The sequence below is a fragment of the Montipora foliosa genome, chromosome 4, assembly GCF_036669935.1.
Source record: "Montipora foliosa isolate CH-2021 chromosome 4, ASM3666993v2, whole genome shotgun sequence".
Classification (NCBI taxonomy): domain Eukaryota; kingdom Metazoa; phylum Cnidaria; class Anthozoa; order Scleractinia; family Acroporidae; genus Montipora; species Montipora foliosa.
Genome location: NC_090872.1, coordinates 34458234 through 34473233, shown reverse-complemented (window position 1 = coordinate 34473233; position 15000 = coordinate 34458234). Strand labels below are relative to the sequence as shown.

Here is a 15000-nt window from a genome sequence, read left to right as displayed (position 1 = left end):
AAAGCGGCAATTTGGTCCTTGCGCCCGCGACAATCCGAGATCAGACACATCTATTTACGCATATAAGACTACCAGAAGTGCCGCGACAGGAAGATTTAAAGTTTGTGTGACAAATAAAAAGTTTCCAAGTTGATATAGACGTTTGCCTTTCGATATAAAGTTTCTACTGGGAAAATAAGTTTCTACGATGATAATAAAGTTTGTACGAGAAAATAAAGTTTGTACGATGATAATAAAGTTTGTACGAGGATTATAAAGTTTGTGCGAGAAAAAAAAAGTTTGTAGGAGGAAAATAAAGTTTGTACGAGCAAATAAAGTTTGTACGATGATAATAAAGTTTGTACGAGGATTATAAAGTTTGTGCGAGAAATATAAAGTTTGTGCGAGAAATATAAAGTTTGTAGGAGGAAAATAAAGTTTGTGCGAGGAAAATAAAGTTTGTGCGAGGAAAATAAAGTTTGTACGATGATGTTTGAACAGATAGCTATAGTGGCCCTTACGGGCCACCGTAACTTTCAGCAACGGCTCTTGCAACTTGTCTCGCAACGATTTTGGCCGTTGCAACTTGTCCCGCCACAATGTCGCCAAAACATTGCGAGACAAGTTGCACGAAACATTTCATAGTGTAACAGCGCCTTTAGGCACAAAGTTAAAGTGGCATTTCTTAAACGCGAAATCAATTGCCTTCAGAAACTTGGCATCATAATTTCCTTTCACATTATCCGCCATGTTTCCAGTATAAAAGCACTCCGAATAAACTATGCCCAAATAAGGAATCTTCTTTAAAATATGGTTTTTCCCCCAGTTTTGGGGGGGGGAAATGGCGTCAAAATTCCGATGAGCGCCTGCCACAACCAGGTTGTCTGAGCCCGTGAGACTGAGCAACCCCAGCAAACAATTGTTTTAACGAAAACCGCTGGTCAGCAACCTTGGTTCAGGTCATTGCTGTCTAAGGTCTTCCCTGCAAGTACTTCAATACTCTCTCTTTTCCCGCCTGGGTTCCAGGCCCATTTTTAGGGCGGTGTAAGAGGGAGTCCCGGAACAGGACTAATACTGCATTCGTCATCAAGCGCGGTGCAAGTCAACAATTTAATAAGTGATTTCAGAAAGGATGGGAGAAAGAGAGGAAAAAATTAATAAGTGATTTACCATCGGTCGGTCCGTATAGCGAAAAACCGTGACCTCGGTCTTCAAAAAGCTGCCATCGACCTGTGGCCTCGGGCATTATTTTCAAGACCTTGGTCACAGTTTTTCGCTATACGGACCTCCCCACTGGCAAATCACATATATTTACAACTCCGACTCCGACTCCGACTTCGTTGCTAGTGAGAACCAGCCTTTAAATGTATTACAAGTATACCTTATAGGTATTGAATATAACTAACAGAATGATGAAATGATAATAACAAACAAAAAGAGTAGTAATTTGCTTTAGGTGAAAACAGTTATCACTGTCCACGGCAATCTCACTGCGTGCTCCTTTTCTAATACGAATAGACCTGTGAACTTGGCGGATCGACGAGCAAATTTGTCATCGCATTCATTTTTAACACACATAGCACAGTCAGCACGTTGCTGACTGCAACGAGTTTCATTCCCGTCGGAACGAAGAAAAATCGAAGAATAAGACTTCGAAAAGTCAAATGTCGGGAAGTGAAACGTCGGAAAATCGATTTGAGTTCAACAGAGTCAGTGACAAATTGGCATATTAGTTGACATCTGATGAAGTGACAAATTTGCATGTTCTGACCCCAAACGATAGACCGTATTCTATCATAAATGGCGGCCAAGAAATAATTGTTTTGTTTTTGAGCTAATCATCCTCACTAGCCTCACTTTGCAGCAAAAGTTCATTTGAATTTTGTCCGTGATAACGAGGCTAGTGAGGATTATTAGCATAAAAACAAAAGCCTAATTTCTTGACCGCCATTTATGAATACGCATACGTTTCCACCACCGAAAACTCTGAAAGTGTAGACTGCAATGAGGACAAAACTGTAACGAAATCAACATTTCTGTCTTAAAAAGCGGGGAACACGTTCTTTAGATAGAAAAGCCAACCTTAAATCGCCGGCAATTAAAAGGATAATTAAAACCTTAATAAAATAGCTCAATGCTCGACCAGCATTAGGCCAAGTAAAAAAAAAAACACATGTTTCTCGTCCCCGTCCGCTTCATTTTTTAGCGCCGCCTCTCTTTTTTATTATTTTTTATGAGCAACGTTTTTTATGAGTAAAAACCAACAGGCGTCCCTTTTACCTTGTACTTAGTTCGGTCGTTCACTAGTTTGGCGTAACTTTACACCAAACTGGTGTTACTATCACATCACGACAATTTTGACTTTCCAGTGTCACGGTAACACCGATTTAGTGTCTTTTTTTGTCAAAACTAGTGTTAAATAACACGAAAATCGGGTTAACAAAACCCTATGGCGGTGTCACAATACACCAAAAGGTGTATATTGTACACCGTTCTAGTGTTTTTTAACATTAAGAAGGTGTTCTTATAACATCAAATATGTGTAAAGCCCATTGCTGCTGTGTACACACCAAAATAATGTAAATTTTCACTGTTAACCCTTTGTGTGTATCAAAATTAAACAAACTTGTGTTTAATCAATATCTGATGTTTCGTTTTATTAATATTTGACCTAATCGTCTACAACGAACATCTTTTTTTTTTTTTTGCGTGTCGACGACTAACTCAACAGTTTCATTTCTAGCGTCTTGTGCAAGTCTTTGTCTGGTGACCATTTTTGTCGTGAACAGATGGAACCAGACAACTGTTGTCATAGTTGTTTACCTGCAGATGGACCATTGCATGTTAAAATGAGAAAATTATGTTTCGCTTTGGCTCTAATGGAAATTTCAAGCAAATGACACTATAAAGACCATTCGAAAACGCACATACTGCACATTGTCGGTAAATTCAGTCCTTTCTTTAAGGCACGAGAAATTTCTTAAACGAGCAACACCTGGAGTGCAAATTGTCATTCTCCAATTATACAAATTCAACATTCTATGTAATTTTAAGACACTTTTTAGTTCTGGATAAGCAAGTAGGTAGTAGTGGCTACTATTGTTATTGCGCAACTATTCTGTGCATCTCGAGATACTCGGGTTTCCCATCGGTTAAGCTTACTAATACAGGGATATTTTTAAATGGTTAAAAACTATCCGAGAAAGAACGCCATACATTGCTTTGAATTTTAAAGCTTTTTGCAAATATTATTCATGAATCATCTTTGAAAAATGCGTGGTTATCCCCAATTTTCTTGTTGGATTTCGTTAACACTTGTTAAGATCTACATTTCCTGCATAATCATAAACCCGGGTCAAAAAGATCTTTGAATTAGTAGGCACCGTCCTTAAATCGTTGCAAATGGCTTATTACAAGTTTTCAGTGACGTCTATTTCCCTAAGCTTCCTTGTCCGAACACCTGTTGCCACAGCAACGCCCGAAAGCCACGACCTTCTTATCAGGTTCTTTGTGATTAATTTTAGGAAACTAAATTAACTATACAAGTCCAAAAAAATGATTTAAGTTATTTTATGGGGCAGATGATCTGGGTATGTTCTTAACTTATAACTTTTTCCCTCAAAAAAACCGTCTCCATTAAGCTATGTGTTCCTCTGGTCCGACGTAAATGAAGTTGTCTTGGTAAACACATTTATGAGGAACTTAAGTAAACCGTGGGTCTTGATCATGATGAGCTAATGTGTGTTCAGTTAAAACAATTAATATGACATTTATGTGCATAACTTACCGCACTGAGTGATTCAACTTAAGTAAATTGGGAAACGCTGAGTTAGAGTTACGACATTCGTCATTAGTCGACTAAATTCGTCTAATGTGAGTTTGCATTACTTGTTAATCATTCCAAGTTATTGAATTTTGAGATCACCTGTCGACGGAAACAGACACGGGAAAACGACACTGTTCCGTATAAAGGTCTCCTCATTGCAAGTCCTATCTATATTACTGCTGGCCCCACTGCAAAGCTATGGCGAAAAATGTTTCGAAAGGAAATTCAAGTTGCCATGATCAAACATTTGCAGAACACCGCCAGAGGATATGTTTTAGCATCCAAGTCGTCGTGATCATCATTTGCCTCTGTGGAAACTCTCTCCTGATCAGAGCGTTTTTGAAATTTTCCATCCTGCGAACCGCCTCGAACGTGATAGTGATGAGTTTGTGCGTTGCTGATATTTTAATACCTGTCTCACTCATTCTCCACATGAATATGAAAGGTGCGCTTAAAGAACATGGATCTAACGACGAAATCAAGCTTACAATTTGCAAGGCAAGCACCTTATGTAGCTTCTTTTTGACCTCGGTCATCATTTTTCATCTGGTGTTGATCAGCGTGGATCGTTTCGTGGCAATCAAGTTCTCTCTGCGGTATCACTCTATTTTGACCCATCGCCGAGCGCTGATTGCTTCTATTGCGATGTGGTTGTGGGCTGCCCTGATAACTTTGATCTTTCCGCTAGCCCTGAAAGCAAGTCATAACGATGCCACCTTCGAAAGATTAAAGCGTGCTTTCCATCCATGCCAAAGAGCCTCGAACCAGAGGCCCAAACGAAGCCAAGCGTACGCGATCTTCATGATAACACAACTAGTAATCCCTTTGGTGATCATTCTATGCTCGTACAGCTACATCTATATAGTGTCTTTCAAACACCGAAACCACATCGCAACACAGAACGACGCGTCAAGAATTTTAATCCTAAAGCAGGAACTGAAAGGGGCTCGTGTCCTCGCCATTACTGTTTCACTTTGCCTTCTGAGTATCTTGCCATTATTAATATTTATGTGCCTCCGTACCTTTGGCAAACGTCGTGACAATTGCGATGACCCCAAAATACCAGGAATTAAAAGGATCGCTTACAACGTAGCGATGAGTATGAACGCCATCTGCAATCCACTTATCTACGGCTTGGGAAACCAGCAAGTTAGGCGAGCTCTACCACGAATGTTCAAGGGCGCTTAATAACTCATCCAGTACATTTGATTGTAAGCTTATGAGAGCACCATCCAGAAGTCTCAAAATACCAGTCTTTTTGTAACAAAGTCTGTAAGTTGGCGTGAAAGCAAAGATCCCTTTCTGGCAAAGTCAATTTAACTTCAAGCTTTTGCAGTCATGTATCTTCAGAAACAAGCAATTTGAGCACTGAAAAATGAAAACAAAACCCTGAGGAAACCTAGATCAGCAGAAAGGGCAATTAACTAGTTCGCATTCACTTAAAGCGGAAGAGAACCAAACTAGTGCGATTTAAATCTGGAGCATATTTCTCGCAGATAATTCCAAAGTCCAAACTAATGGGGCACACTGCCTCCGCTGATATGAGGGAGTTTAAGCAACAACAACAGCAAAGGCAACGAGAACGTCACAAATTTGGAAATTTTAGTGGGAAAAAAGCAATAGCTTTGCACGCCCTATACGAGCGCTTTTTAGCTTTGTCCATTTCTTTGCCGTCGTCTGCAAAACAGCAACGTAAAATAGCCAAATTTGAGGTTTTATGGAGAACGTCAGCATTGGAAGATAAATTTTCATGTTCTCCCCGAAATTAAGCACCGTTCCGACCAGTGTCATTTTTGCGGAAATACCACACCCTTGTCACATTAAAACGGTTGAAATAATCACGAAGTGATTAAAATGAGTTGAATTTATATTTTGACATGACGTTCTAGTTGCAGTTGGCAGTTGTCGTTACTTAAGCTTCCTAATTACAACATATGAGACGAAGGAGACCTGTATTCTAGCCTAGCCTTTTTGCTTTTGGAAAATGTATCAAATAGGAATCAGTGTCACGATTTTTTTATCCTAAGCTTTACCTTCTGACACTTTATTACTACATAGAGCCAACTGCTATCCGCCTTGAAGTTTTCAGACGGATGTCACATAGAGAAACCGAGAATTTAAATCGTCGTCACAGAAGTAATCTCTGTGACCCTGTCAACAATGACTTGAAGTTGAAATAATCATATACTAAGTTCTTGTTTTCGTACTGCGTTATTACAGAGTATGAAAAAAAGCGCTAATTAGAAATGGTTAATCCTAAAATGAACTATTGTTTAAAAGTGCAACAAAAAAAGTGGGGATTTTAGGTCCTAGCAAAACTATCCTGGGTGCCACAGGTATTTTTTCGTAAGGTCCGAGAAGACTTTACGGCAAAAATATTTCGGTCCTTAGATACCCAATATTCCGACTTTGAGCACGAGGCTTTTATGGTTGCTTTGTTGAATCGTATTTTTCTTTCCATCCAATTATTACAAGGTAATACTCAGAAGATAAAATGGGGGAGCAATAATTCAGTCGGTCTGCATTCACGTCACATACCTAACTTGCAGGTGCCACAATATTATGCCCAAGTTCGAAGTCCATATTTGTGTGGACATATGATGACTCCCTTGCGGGTTTTTATTTAAGCGCAACTAAATGTCTTCCACCAACGTTTGAAAACATCAGTTGTTGTTGTTTTTGTTGTTATTCTGGGTTATAGTTTGTTCGTTTTTAGAAAGAGTTTCAGGTTTTTTTGATGAAGCACGATTACTTTGTCTCGCGTGCGAATAATCAACAGCAAACAGGCACTTCCAACTGAGATCTTCGACGTCGACGAAACATCGTCTCAAAATATAACTTTGCATCATCGTAATTCTTTCCCGATTATTCCATCTCGTTCACGTCGTTAGGTGTGGCCGAAGTATGGCTGAAAATAAATTGGTAGGAGTGGTTTGAGAGTAAAAATCATAATACAGAATGAAAGGTTTGAATTAATTTTGTTGTTCACGTTGTAGTCAAAACTTCAAATTTGGTGATATCAAATCGTTGTTATGCAGAGTAGGCAAAAATATGGGCGCAAAATGAGCGCCGCACGTGCATCAGGATTATTTTTCCTCTTTTAACCAACGATCTTATTGTTTTGTGGCGTTTTGGTTGCCAGACAACGCCTTCGTAGATCTTCAAGTCCCTAAAACGTCAGTGTTCCTGAATGCAATGCACAATCAATGCGGGCTGCCACGATGCATGCACTCACGCTGATTGCGCGGTTACTATTCCAACATGGCCTCGGGTTCGGGCAGTCTTGTTCGGGCCGACTAATTACGAACAGTGTCTACACCTGAGTGAGTGACACATTTGCATATCGGAGTCCCCGCAAGAAACCCGTTTCTACGCTTCGCGTATCCACGAGTTTTAAAACAGCTACTCTAGGGTAGGAGTGATTTGGGGAGTTTACTCTAGTATAGGGTAGCAAAATCCAGCTGAAACGAGCTTGAGGAAGGTAGATGTGTTTTCAATCCTTTCTGGGGTTGATAGCTGCTTTAAACAAGGTAGAGTGCATATTCAACCAGGTCACTGTGAGGATCATCAATTGAACCTAGGCAAAAACGGATTTAACCTGACACCGGATTTGACCGGCACCATAAACACTTTGCAATGTAGATGTTGCCACCGTAATCATGACTAGATCACTGATTTTTACAATAGCCGCAACAACTTTATTCGCCGTATGTATGCCTCGTATCTATGGAAGCATTCAATTAAATACATTACAAATGAATACCGTTGAACTGGAATAACCACGAGGGCGATGCGTGAAGTATTTGCCTTATCAGGCAATTGTCTCCTAAAGACACTTTTTCTTTTAAGCCTGTACAACTTGGACCAGGGACATTTTGTTGGTCTCACGAGTTCCCGTGAAGGACTCCGTGAATGAAATAAATGAATATATTTGAAGTGCTAAGCCGTTCCAATTTTCACAGAAGGAAAAGCTTTCACAACGGACATTTCCTTTTCGGCTGATGGTGAACAGTGAAATTTATCAAACAATGATTCCTAAATGCTTGAGATCCCGTCATGAACCGTCGGTTAGCCTCTGGCTTTAATTAAACAGCTAGGAATTGAGGACGAACGTTGGTAGACACCAGGGCCTTCGACTATGGTTTGTTCTTCCACTGGTAAACCTTTTTTAATTGTTTATTTTGTTTATACGGGATCGTCTCTAGATAGTGTCACTAGTTCTTTAGTTCCTTTCTTTAGTGTACCTAACCTTTCCGAATGGCATTTAATCAGTGTTTAATACGCGTTTGAATTTTTAAATAAATTCTTAATCTTGTTGGTTACACGCCAACATTTCATATTTGGGTGCTCATGCCTAGAATTCCAGGTCAATGAAACGCATGTGCATTTTGATAAACGTCACGAAGGGCCCTACAAAAGAAAACATACGCTGACAACATATCGTTAGCGCTAAAGTTGGGAGAGTTTGGGAAAGACTTTTTGACGCTTTTTGCCCGCAGCATCTCCGGACACTTAAAGGATGACGGGTTTTGGGAACAATCATGAAATTTAGCAAAATGATCGTTATTTTGATATTAGCACTCGTGGACATATCGGGTGTACATCTTGAGTGAATCAACCGATTGGAAACTTCAACTCAAAGCCGCTGGACAAAGGCCAGAAAAAATAATAGATCACTCCCAATTGTCTAACATAAGACACAACATCATCCTTGCCCTCTCCACCCATGCAGAGCTACTCAGTCAATGTGGGTGTCCGCTTTCCAATTGCTCAGCAGTTGATGATAGGTATGTCACAAAACTCTTCACAAGCAAAGTCTTGGATTACAACATTCGTGGCTTCGGTCGCACCACTTTTCATGGTTTTTAGGCTCCATTGACTTATACAAAATGCACTGTTCCGCAAGAATCGCTCCTCTATTGGTAATCTTAATCGTTTATACTTCCATTGTTCAAGGTGAGTAAAAGCTTTTATTTCCAGCCCCGAAACCCCTTCAGGATTACTCTGGCGATGCACACATTCGAAATTCAAGACTTTTTTGTTCTGTACTTCACTTTTCACATAGAGACGAAACTGGATCAAGATTTCTATTTTCTTTAAAGCATACCGATGCTCTGCTTATCGAATTAGTTTTTTCCTCTCTCAAACGAAATTCACAGAATGTTTCAGTTACAGCAATCCAAAACAAACCTTAATTCACGACGAATTTTGCAGTACTGGGTCAAAGATTGACCTTGTGATAACAAAACACTATTTGTTGATGCGTATAAGCCATTGCAAGATTCGCAGCTCCTACTCAGTCTCGGTTGATATTATGATATCTTCGCCATGGCATTTACAGTCTCAAGAGAAGACAGTGTTCAAGACGTCGTAATAGCACGCTTTTCTGATTAAATGAGCAGTTCTTATAATCCCAAGATTGAGATAAAGACAAATATTTTCTTTGGCTTTTAATTAAAATCTAAAGCTATCTCTGAGACAGAAATCTCCGATCCCCTTGCTTCCCTGGGTGATTTTTGATCAATGTTTCCAATTTCCGGAACTGTTATAATTCAAGTGCTTGAAATTCTTAAGTCCGCGCCCTTTAAATTATTAATCTTGAGGTTGAATTTAGCCTGCGAACGCAGACGTATTTCCGGCGGTCGTTTCTCTCCCCCGAAAAGTAGAAACGACCGCCGGAAATACGTCTGCGTTCGCAGGCCAGGTTGAATTCGACTGCCTCCCATTTACAAGAACACATATCGAATAGCATGCCTAAATGAAAGAGAAGTGTATATTTGAATTTTTTTGCTACAAAAAACCGTTTCAAGTGTTCGAAATCTTTGTTTCATCCGCGCCCGCACCCTGCAAGCAGAGCCTTTCTTTTGCTTGCTCGATTTTTCTCCTCCTCAGTAAAGAAAAAGACAAAGGGAGGCTCTGCTCGCAGGGTGCCGCGCCCGTAACAGAGTAACTCAAAACTGTCGTGCAACAACCTTCCGCTTCTCTGCCATAAGAACACGAATAAAATGCCATAAGGTATTTAATTATTTTAAAAAACATCGCCAACGATCCGTCTAAAATAAATTTAACCTGTCTTAAAGGATAAAAAATAGTAAATAATCGCAACCTTATTCGGAGATATAATCCCCAAATCAAGAATATTAAATTGTTCCATTTCAGAAATGGCGAAAAGCCAGCAGATCCTCATTAAATTGACACCTTATTCTGGGACTTCAGAGAATCTGACAAAAATGCTTCAGGTTTTCCAATTATTTCGCCTTTTATTAGCTAATTTACTGTATTGCCCACAAATCAGGGAGTTGGGTTTTATTGTTAACTCTTGCTACACTTTTCAACTTTTTTTTTTTCTGTAAGAAATAGTCCACTAGAAAATCCTAATAATCAAAAGAAGTTAAGGGTTTTAATCGACAAGTGTACGGAACATTCAGCATCCTACAATTAATTTGCAAACCATTATTACATGGTCGCGCGAGGATACGAAATTATTCTTCGAGTGCTGATAGTATCTCAGGAGTGAGCCCAGAGAACAGGTGTGAGATGAGATAAAGTTCATTTCCCCAAGCGGCCTTGTAATGTTCTGCTTATTATTATAAATACTGACGAAATGTCCAGATTAAAAACAACTTTTTTTTTTTTAAGGCGAAAAATTGGTCATCAACCGGTAAAACACGCAACGATGTTGTATAACCTAGACATGAAAGTTATGAAAACAAGTCATGATAATGTCAAATTGAGGATAAAAATGCTAATTAATGTAGTAGAGAAAACTTAATTATATAACGCACGAAAGTATCCTACAAGGAAGGGGAAGCTCGCTTTTCATTGGCTAATCGTGCTAGTTACCATGACGACACATATCCTCACATGTGAAAGATAAAAATAATATATTCACTGCGAGCGGTGAAAATAATTTGATTTAGAAAAAGGAAAGTCCTAGCTTTTGTATTTCATCAGTATAAAAATATAACAAATGCAAATGCTCCACCATGAACCATTGTCTGTGCCAAGCTTCATTGTTTGGCATCTTGTTCCCAGGGTCTTTCACCTCCCCAGTTTTACCTGTGCTTTTTAAGGGTGAAGAATCGTCTGCCACGTAAACATTCTGCTTCCCAACGCCGGTCGTTTTTAGTTCTTAGACATTTTTTTCTTGCTATTGGAGCTCTTTGGCACAGCTTTTAAGGAACACAACAGGCGTCAGATTGAAATTTTCCTTTTTGTCAACAATCAAATAAAGAACCTTGTTTGATCTTGGGTCATTTCTTGTCACTCTGCTATCCTCGGTTGTGAAAAAGTTCTCAAAAGAGAGATTACCAAGAATAAGACTCACTGAAAAAAGTGGTTTGAGTTTGTAGGTTCTCTCAGTACTCTGCTCCAAGAGGTTTTGGTCCTGGTTCGGACATTCCCCTTACACCAAAATATAAAGCTACGGTAATACGAGTAACAAAAACGTCCAATTTGTCTCGCAACATTGTTGCGAAATCAGTTAAAAAGCGACGTTCCGCGTTCTACATCCCACACACAACCTGTCTCGCAACAAAAAAAAAATTGTTGCAAGTTGCTGCAGCGTGTTGCAGAAAGTAGAAGTCCGTTCTACTTTCTGCAACAAAATCTCCAAAATGCTGCCCGTTTTACCACTCCAACGCAACTTGTTTCGCAAAAAAATCACTTATCTGGTGCTCTTGATTGGTCAAGAGTGTTAGTTACGTCATACGACCAAAGGACCTCTACTTTCTGCAAGATATTTTTGACCGACGCGTTGGTCGTGAGTCGGCCGACATCTTTTTACTTGTACATGTCGTCCGACACGTCTGTTGCGTGTCAGTGTTTGGCGGTGTCGGCCAACGCATTGACCGACGTGTTGCTCGACGCGTTTGCTGGATCGGATTCGTTACCATAACCCAGATATCCATTAGTCAGCCAGTAGAAATTTATTTCTGTTTCGAATCGATGGTCTCCTTTAGCAGAAAAGACTAACTTTCCATGAATTTGCTTTTCTCTCCAACAATGGAGCTTTTTTGTTATCCAAGCTGTACCTATATAGTCTTTTGTGATCCAGGGTGTATTGTTATTGTTATTGTTATCATTATTATTAGTTTAGTAGTAGTAGTAGCAGCAGTAGTAGTAGTAGTAGTAGTAGTAGTAGTAGTAGTAGTAGTAGTAGTAGTAGTAGTAGTAGTAGTAGTAGTAGTAGTAGTAGTAGTAGTAGTAGTATAGCAGTAGTGGTAGTAGTAGTAGTAGACGTCATCATGTGAGTTACATGACTTAATTATGACTGTAATAAATTTAAAACTTTCTTAAAACGTAACATATTTTCACTCAAATTACTTGCTTTCTTTGTCAAAGCTGTGTATTTGAGTTGGGTCACCCGATGTTGTGCGAAAGGCCAACGAAAAGCAAAAAAAGGGAACAATCCTAGTTCCTGTAACTCCGACGATTTGGATCGAAGGCGATTTAGAGCTGAAATTGATCGAATCATCTGCCGACACGCCGAGAGAATTTGCTGCGTTAAGGAAATCCAGAAGATGAGTTGTGAAAGTGGAAAATACGAAGCATCGTAAGTTGTGCCTCTCTTGTTTTATTTTATTCATAAACTAATGGTGAAAAATTAAAGGAAGCACCGTGGGGACGGAGAAATCTGGAACAAAGAACATGAAAGCAGGTTTAAAAGAAAAAATAAGGGACTGCTGTGTACAAGTATTCAAGAAAATTTGTCTCATAACGCAAGTCTGAACTTATTCTCTGCATTTACCCCGTGCTTCTCATTTTCCACGTTTTTTTTCACCATATATAACTGTGCGCACGGAGCCTATCAGCCTTTCTATAAGATGAAAAATTATGAACATTTCTTTTTCTATTGATTAGCCAGGGTCAACCGTGTGATTCCTTTAAACCTTTCGTGGGCGGTGATGACTTTCGCGAATGCTGTGATTGTTGCGCCCTTGGCATCAAAGCAAAAGAGAACGAAGACGTGGCGTGTTCGATCCCTGTGTTCCAGGGTTTCGCTTCAAAGAACTCCAGTTTTCCTTGTTTGAAGGCTTTCAAGGACTGCTGCAGTGGTGAGAAAGAATGCTTTTAAAGTTAGATTTTAAGAGTATTTTTTTTAAGGGCTGCAAAAACAATTCCTTTCTCGATACTCATTGCAAGGAACTTAGAACTTAGCAGGTAGTTCACTTCACACCTTTTTTCCTAGGCTCGGTTGCCAGGCCTCCGATCACTCTTCCTTCCCGGAACCCGAAGTGTTCTGATAACTTCTGTCAGCAAGAGTGCCGTGATATTCCAAATCAAGGAGCGAAGTGTTTCTGTCGCAAAGGCTACTATCTTCTGGCGGACCGAGTGTCTTGTCGAGGTATGTACAAAACCAAAAACACTTTACTCAGAGAGAATCCCATAATCCATTCCTTGGGATACGTATAATTCAGATGCGGTTTTTACGATAAAATAGAAACGATAGCAAGTTTTCCCACAGGCTCCCCAAGCTAAAAATACGTGGTGTATGCGACAGTTTGTGTATATAGAGAATTGTATGGGAAAATCACCGATTGTAAAAAAATTGAAACCATCTTGCGAGTTTCCGTTGTTGACTACCCGGTCACAAGCCTCTGAGGAAAGCCGAAGAAGTGAATTTTAAAGCAAAGTTTTCGTTCGCCACGAGTCTTTCGGCCTCCGAAACACACGTATTTGGAATGAAATTTATTGGGCTTTATGGAACTGTTGTTTTTATTGCGATTCGGGACTTTTCCTGTTGAGGAGAAAACGATTTGTGGAGTGAGGTCTGGCCAGCGATGGATGGAGTCACCGGCCTTCCCATTATTTCAGCAACGGCCTTCCGGATGACTTCACTAAACCGCGTCAGAATGGCTCGAAACTCGCCAAAAGAGACAAGTTGGTCACACATTTGAGGTAGGAAAACTTTATTTCAAATGAGATAGTTATTTACACAATTTTTTTACGATCGGTGATTTTCCCATACAATTCTCTATATACACAAACTGTCGCATACACCACTTATTTTCAGCTTGGGGAGCCTGTGGTTTTCCAATACGTTTGAAAGTAACCGCCGACCGGTTGGATCAGGTGGTTGAGAATCGGACTGCCGTGACATAACTGAGAAGAAACGCCGGGGCTGTGAAATTCAAAACGGAGACGAAAGGGACCCATAGTACCCTCATTTTCAACTTCTTGAACCAATCTGACCTTTTGCCTTTGATGGCGCCGTTGCGTCCCTTAGATATCATTGGTTAAAAAGGGAAAAGTAATCGTGTTGCTCGTGCGGCACGCATTTCAGCACATTTTTGTGCGGTACTCTGCACAACAAGGACGTGAAATCACCAAAGTTAGGGACCTTAATTAAGATCTACCACGGCGACATCGACGAAAACGTCACCTCAAAATAGAATTTTGCTCCGGTGTAAGTCTTTCGCGATTATTCCATCTAGTTCACGTCGCACATTTTGGGCGAAGTATCCTAAAAATAAATTGGTACGAGCGATTTCAGAGTGAAAATAGGGAATGAAAGGTTCTCTGTTGCATGGTCAAGTTGTCATCGTAACCTCAAATTTGGTGGTTTCACGTCGTTGTCGTGATGCAGAGAACCGCAAAAAAGTGTGCTAAATCCGTGCCGCACGTGCAGCACGATTATATATGCTCTTTTAACCAATGATATCGCTGTTTGCGAACGCGAGCGCACAAATGATTCTACAATTTTCTATTTTAACTCTGAAACTGCTCGTACCATTTTATTTTTACGATACTTCACCCACATTGTACCGCCCGAACGAGATGGCCTAACCGCGACAAACTTACGATAATGCAAAGTTATGTTTTATCTTTCTCTTTTTATCGTTTTCTTTCGTCGACGTCGCCATCTTAGATCGTAAAGTCCCTATTGTCACTTGACGCTAAAAAAGACGGATCGAGATTTTGTGTTGCTTGCGTGACAGGTATCAGATAATCAACATCTTCGCAGAAAATTCGTTGTTTACAAGATTTATAGGCACCCAGTTTTTGTCATTTAACTGAGACTTTGATCGATGTTGCATTGATATAACCTTGAATAACCTTTTTCTTACTAGCACTTATCAACAACAAATCGCAATGGAATAATGCTGTATGAAAACCATGACTATCCAGTTTTCAGAGTAGCTCTTAACACGCCCGCCGTAAATTCGTGAACAGGCTATAATTAAATTAGTTAG

General features: G+C 39.9%; 1 protein-coding gene across 1 annotated transcript in view; it reads left to right on the top strand.

The window, feature by feature from the left end:
• The first annotated feature begins 8583 nt into the window (after positions 1-8583).
• The window catches only part of LOC138000673 (fibulin-1-like), a 53736-nt gene continuing 47319 nt past the window's right edge, over positions 8584-15000 (top strand). The window contains exons 1-4 of the mRNA XM_068847239.1: positions 8584-8761; positions 12149-12359; positions 12668-12861; positions 12996-13151. Of these exons, the coding sequence (XP_068703340.1) occupies positions 8695-8761; positions 12149-12359; positions 12668-12861; positions 12996-13151 (628 nt within the window). The 5' untranslated portion in view covers positions 8584-8694. The remainder of the gene's footprint in view (positions 8762-12148; positions 12360-12667; positions 12862-12995; positions 13152-15000) is intronic.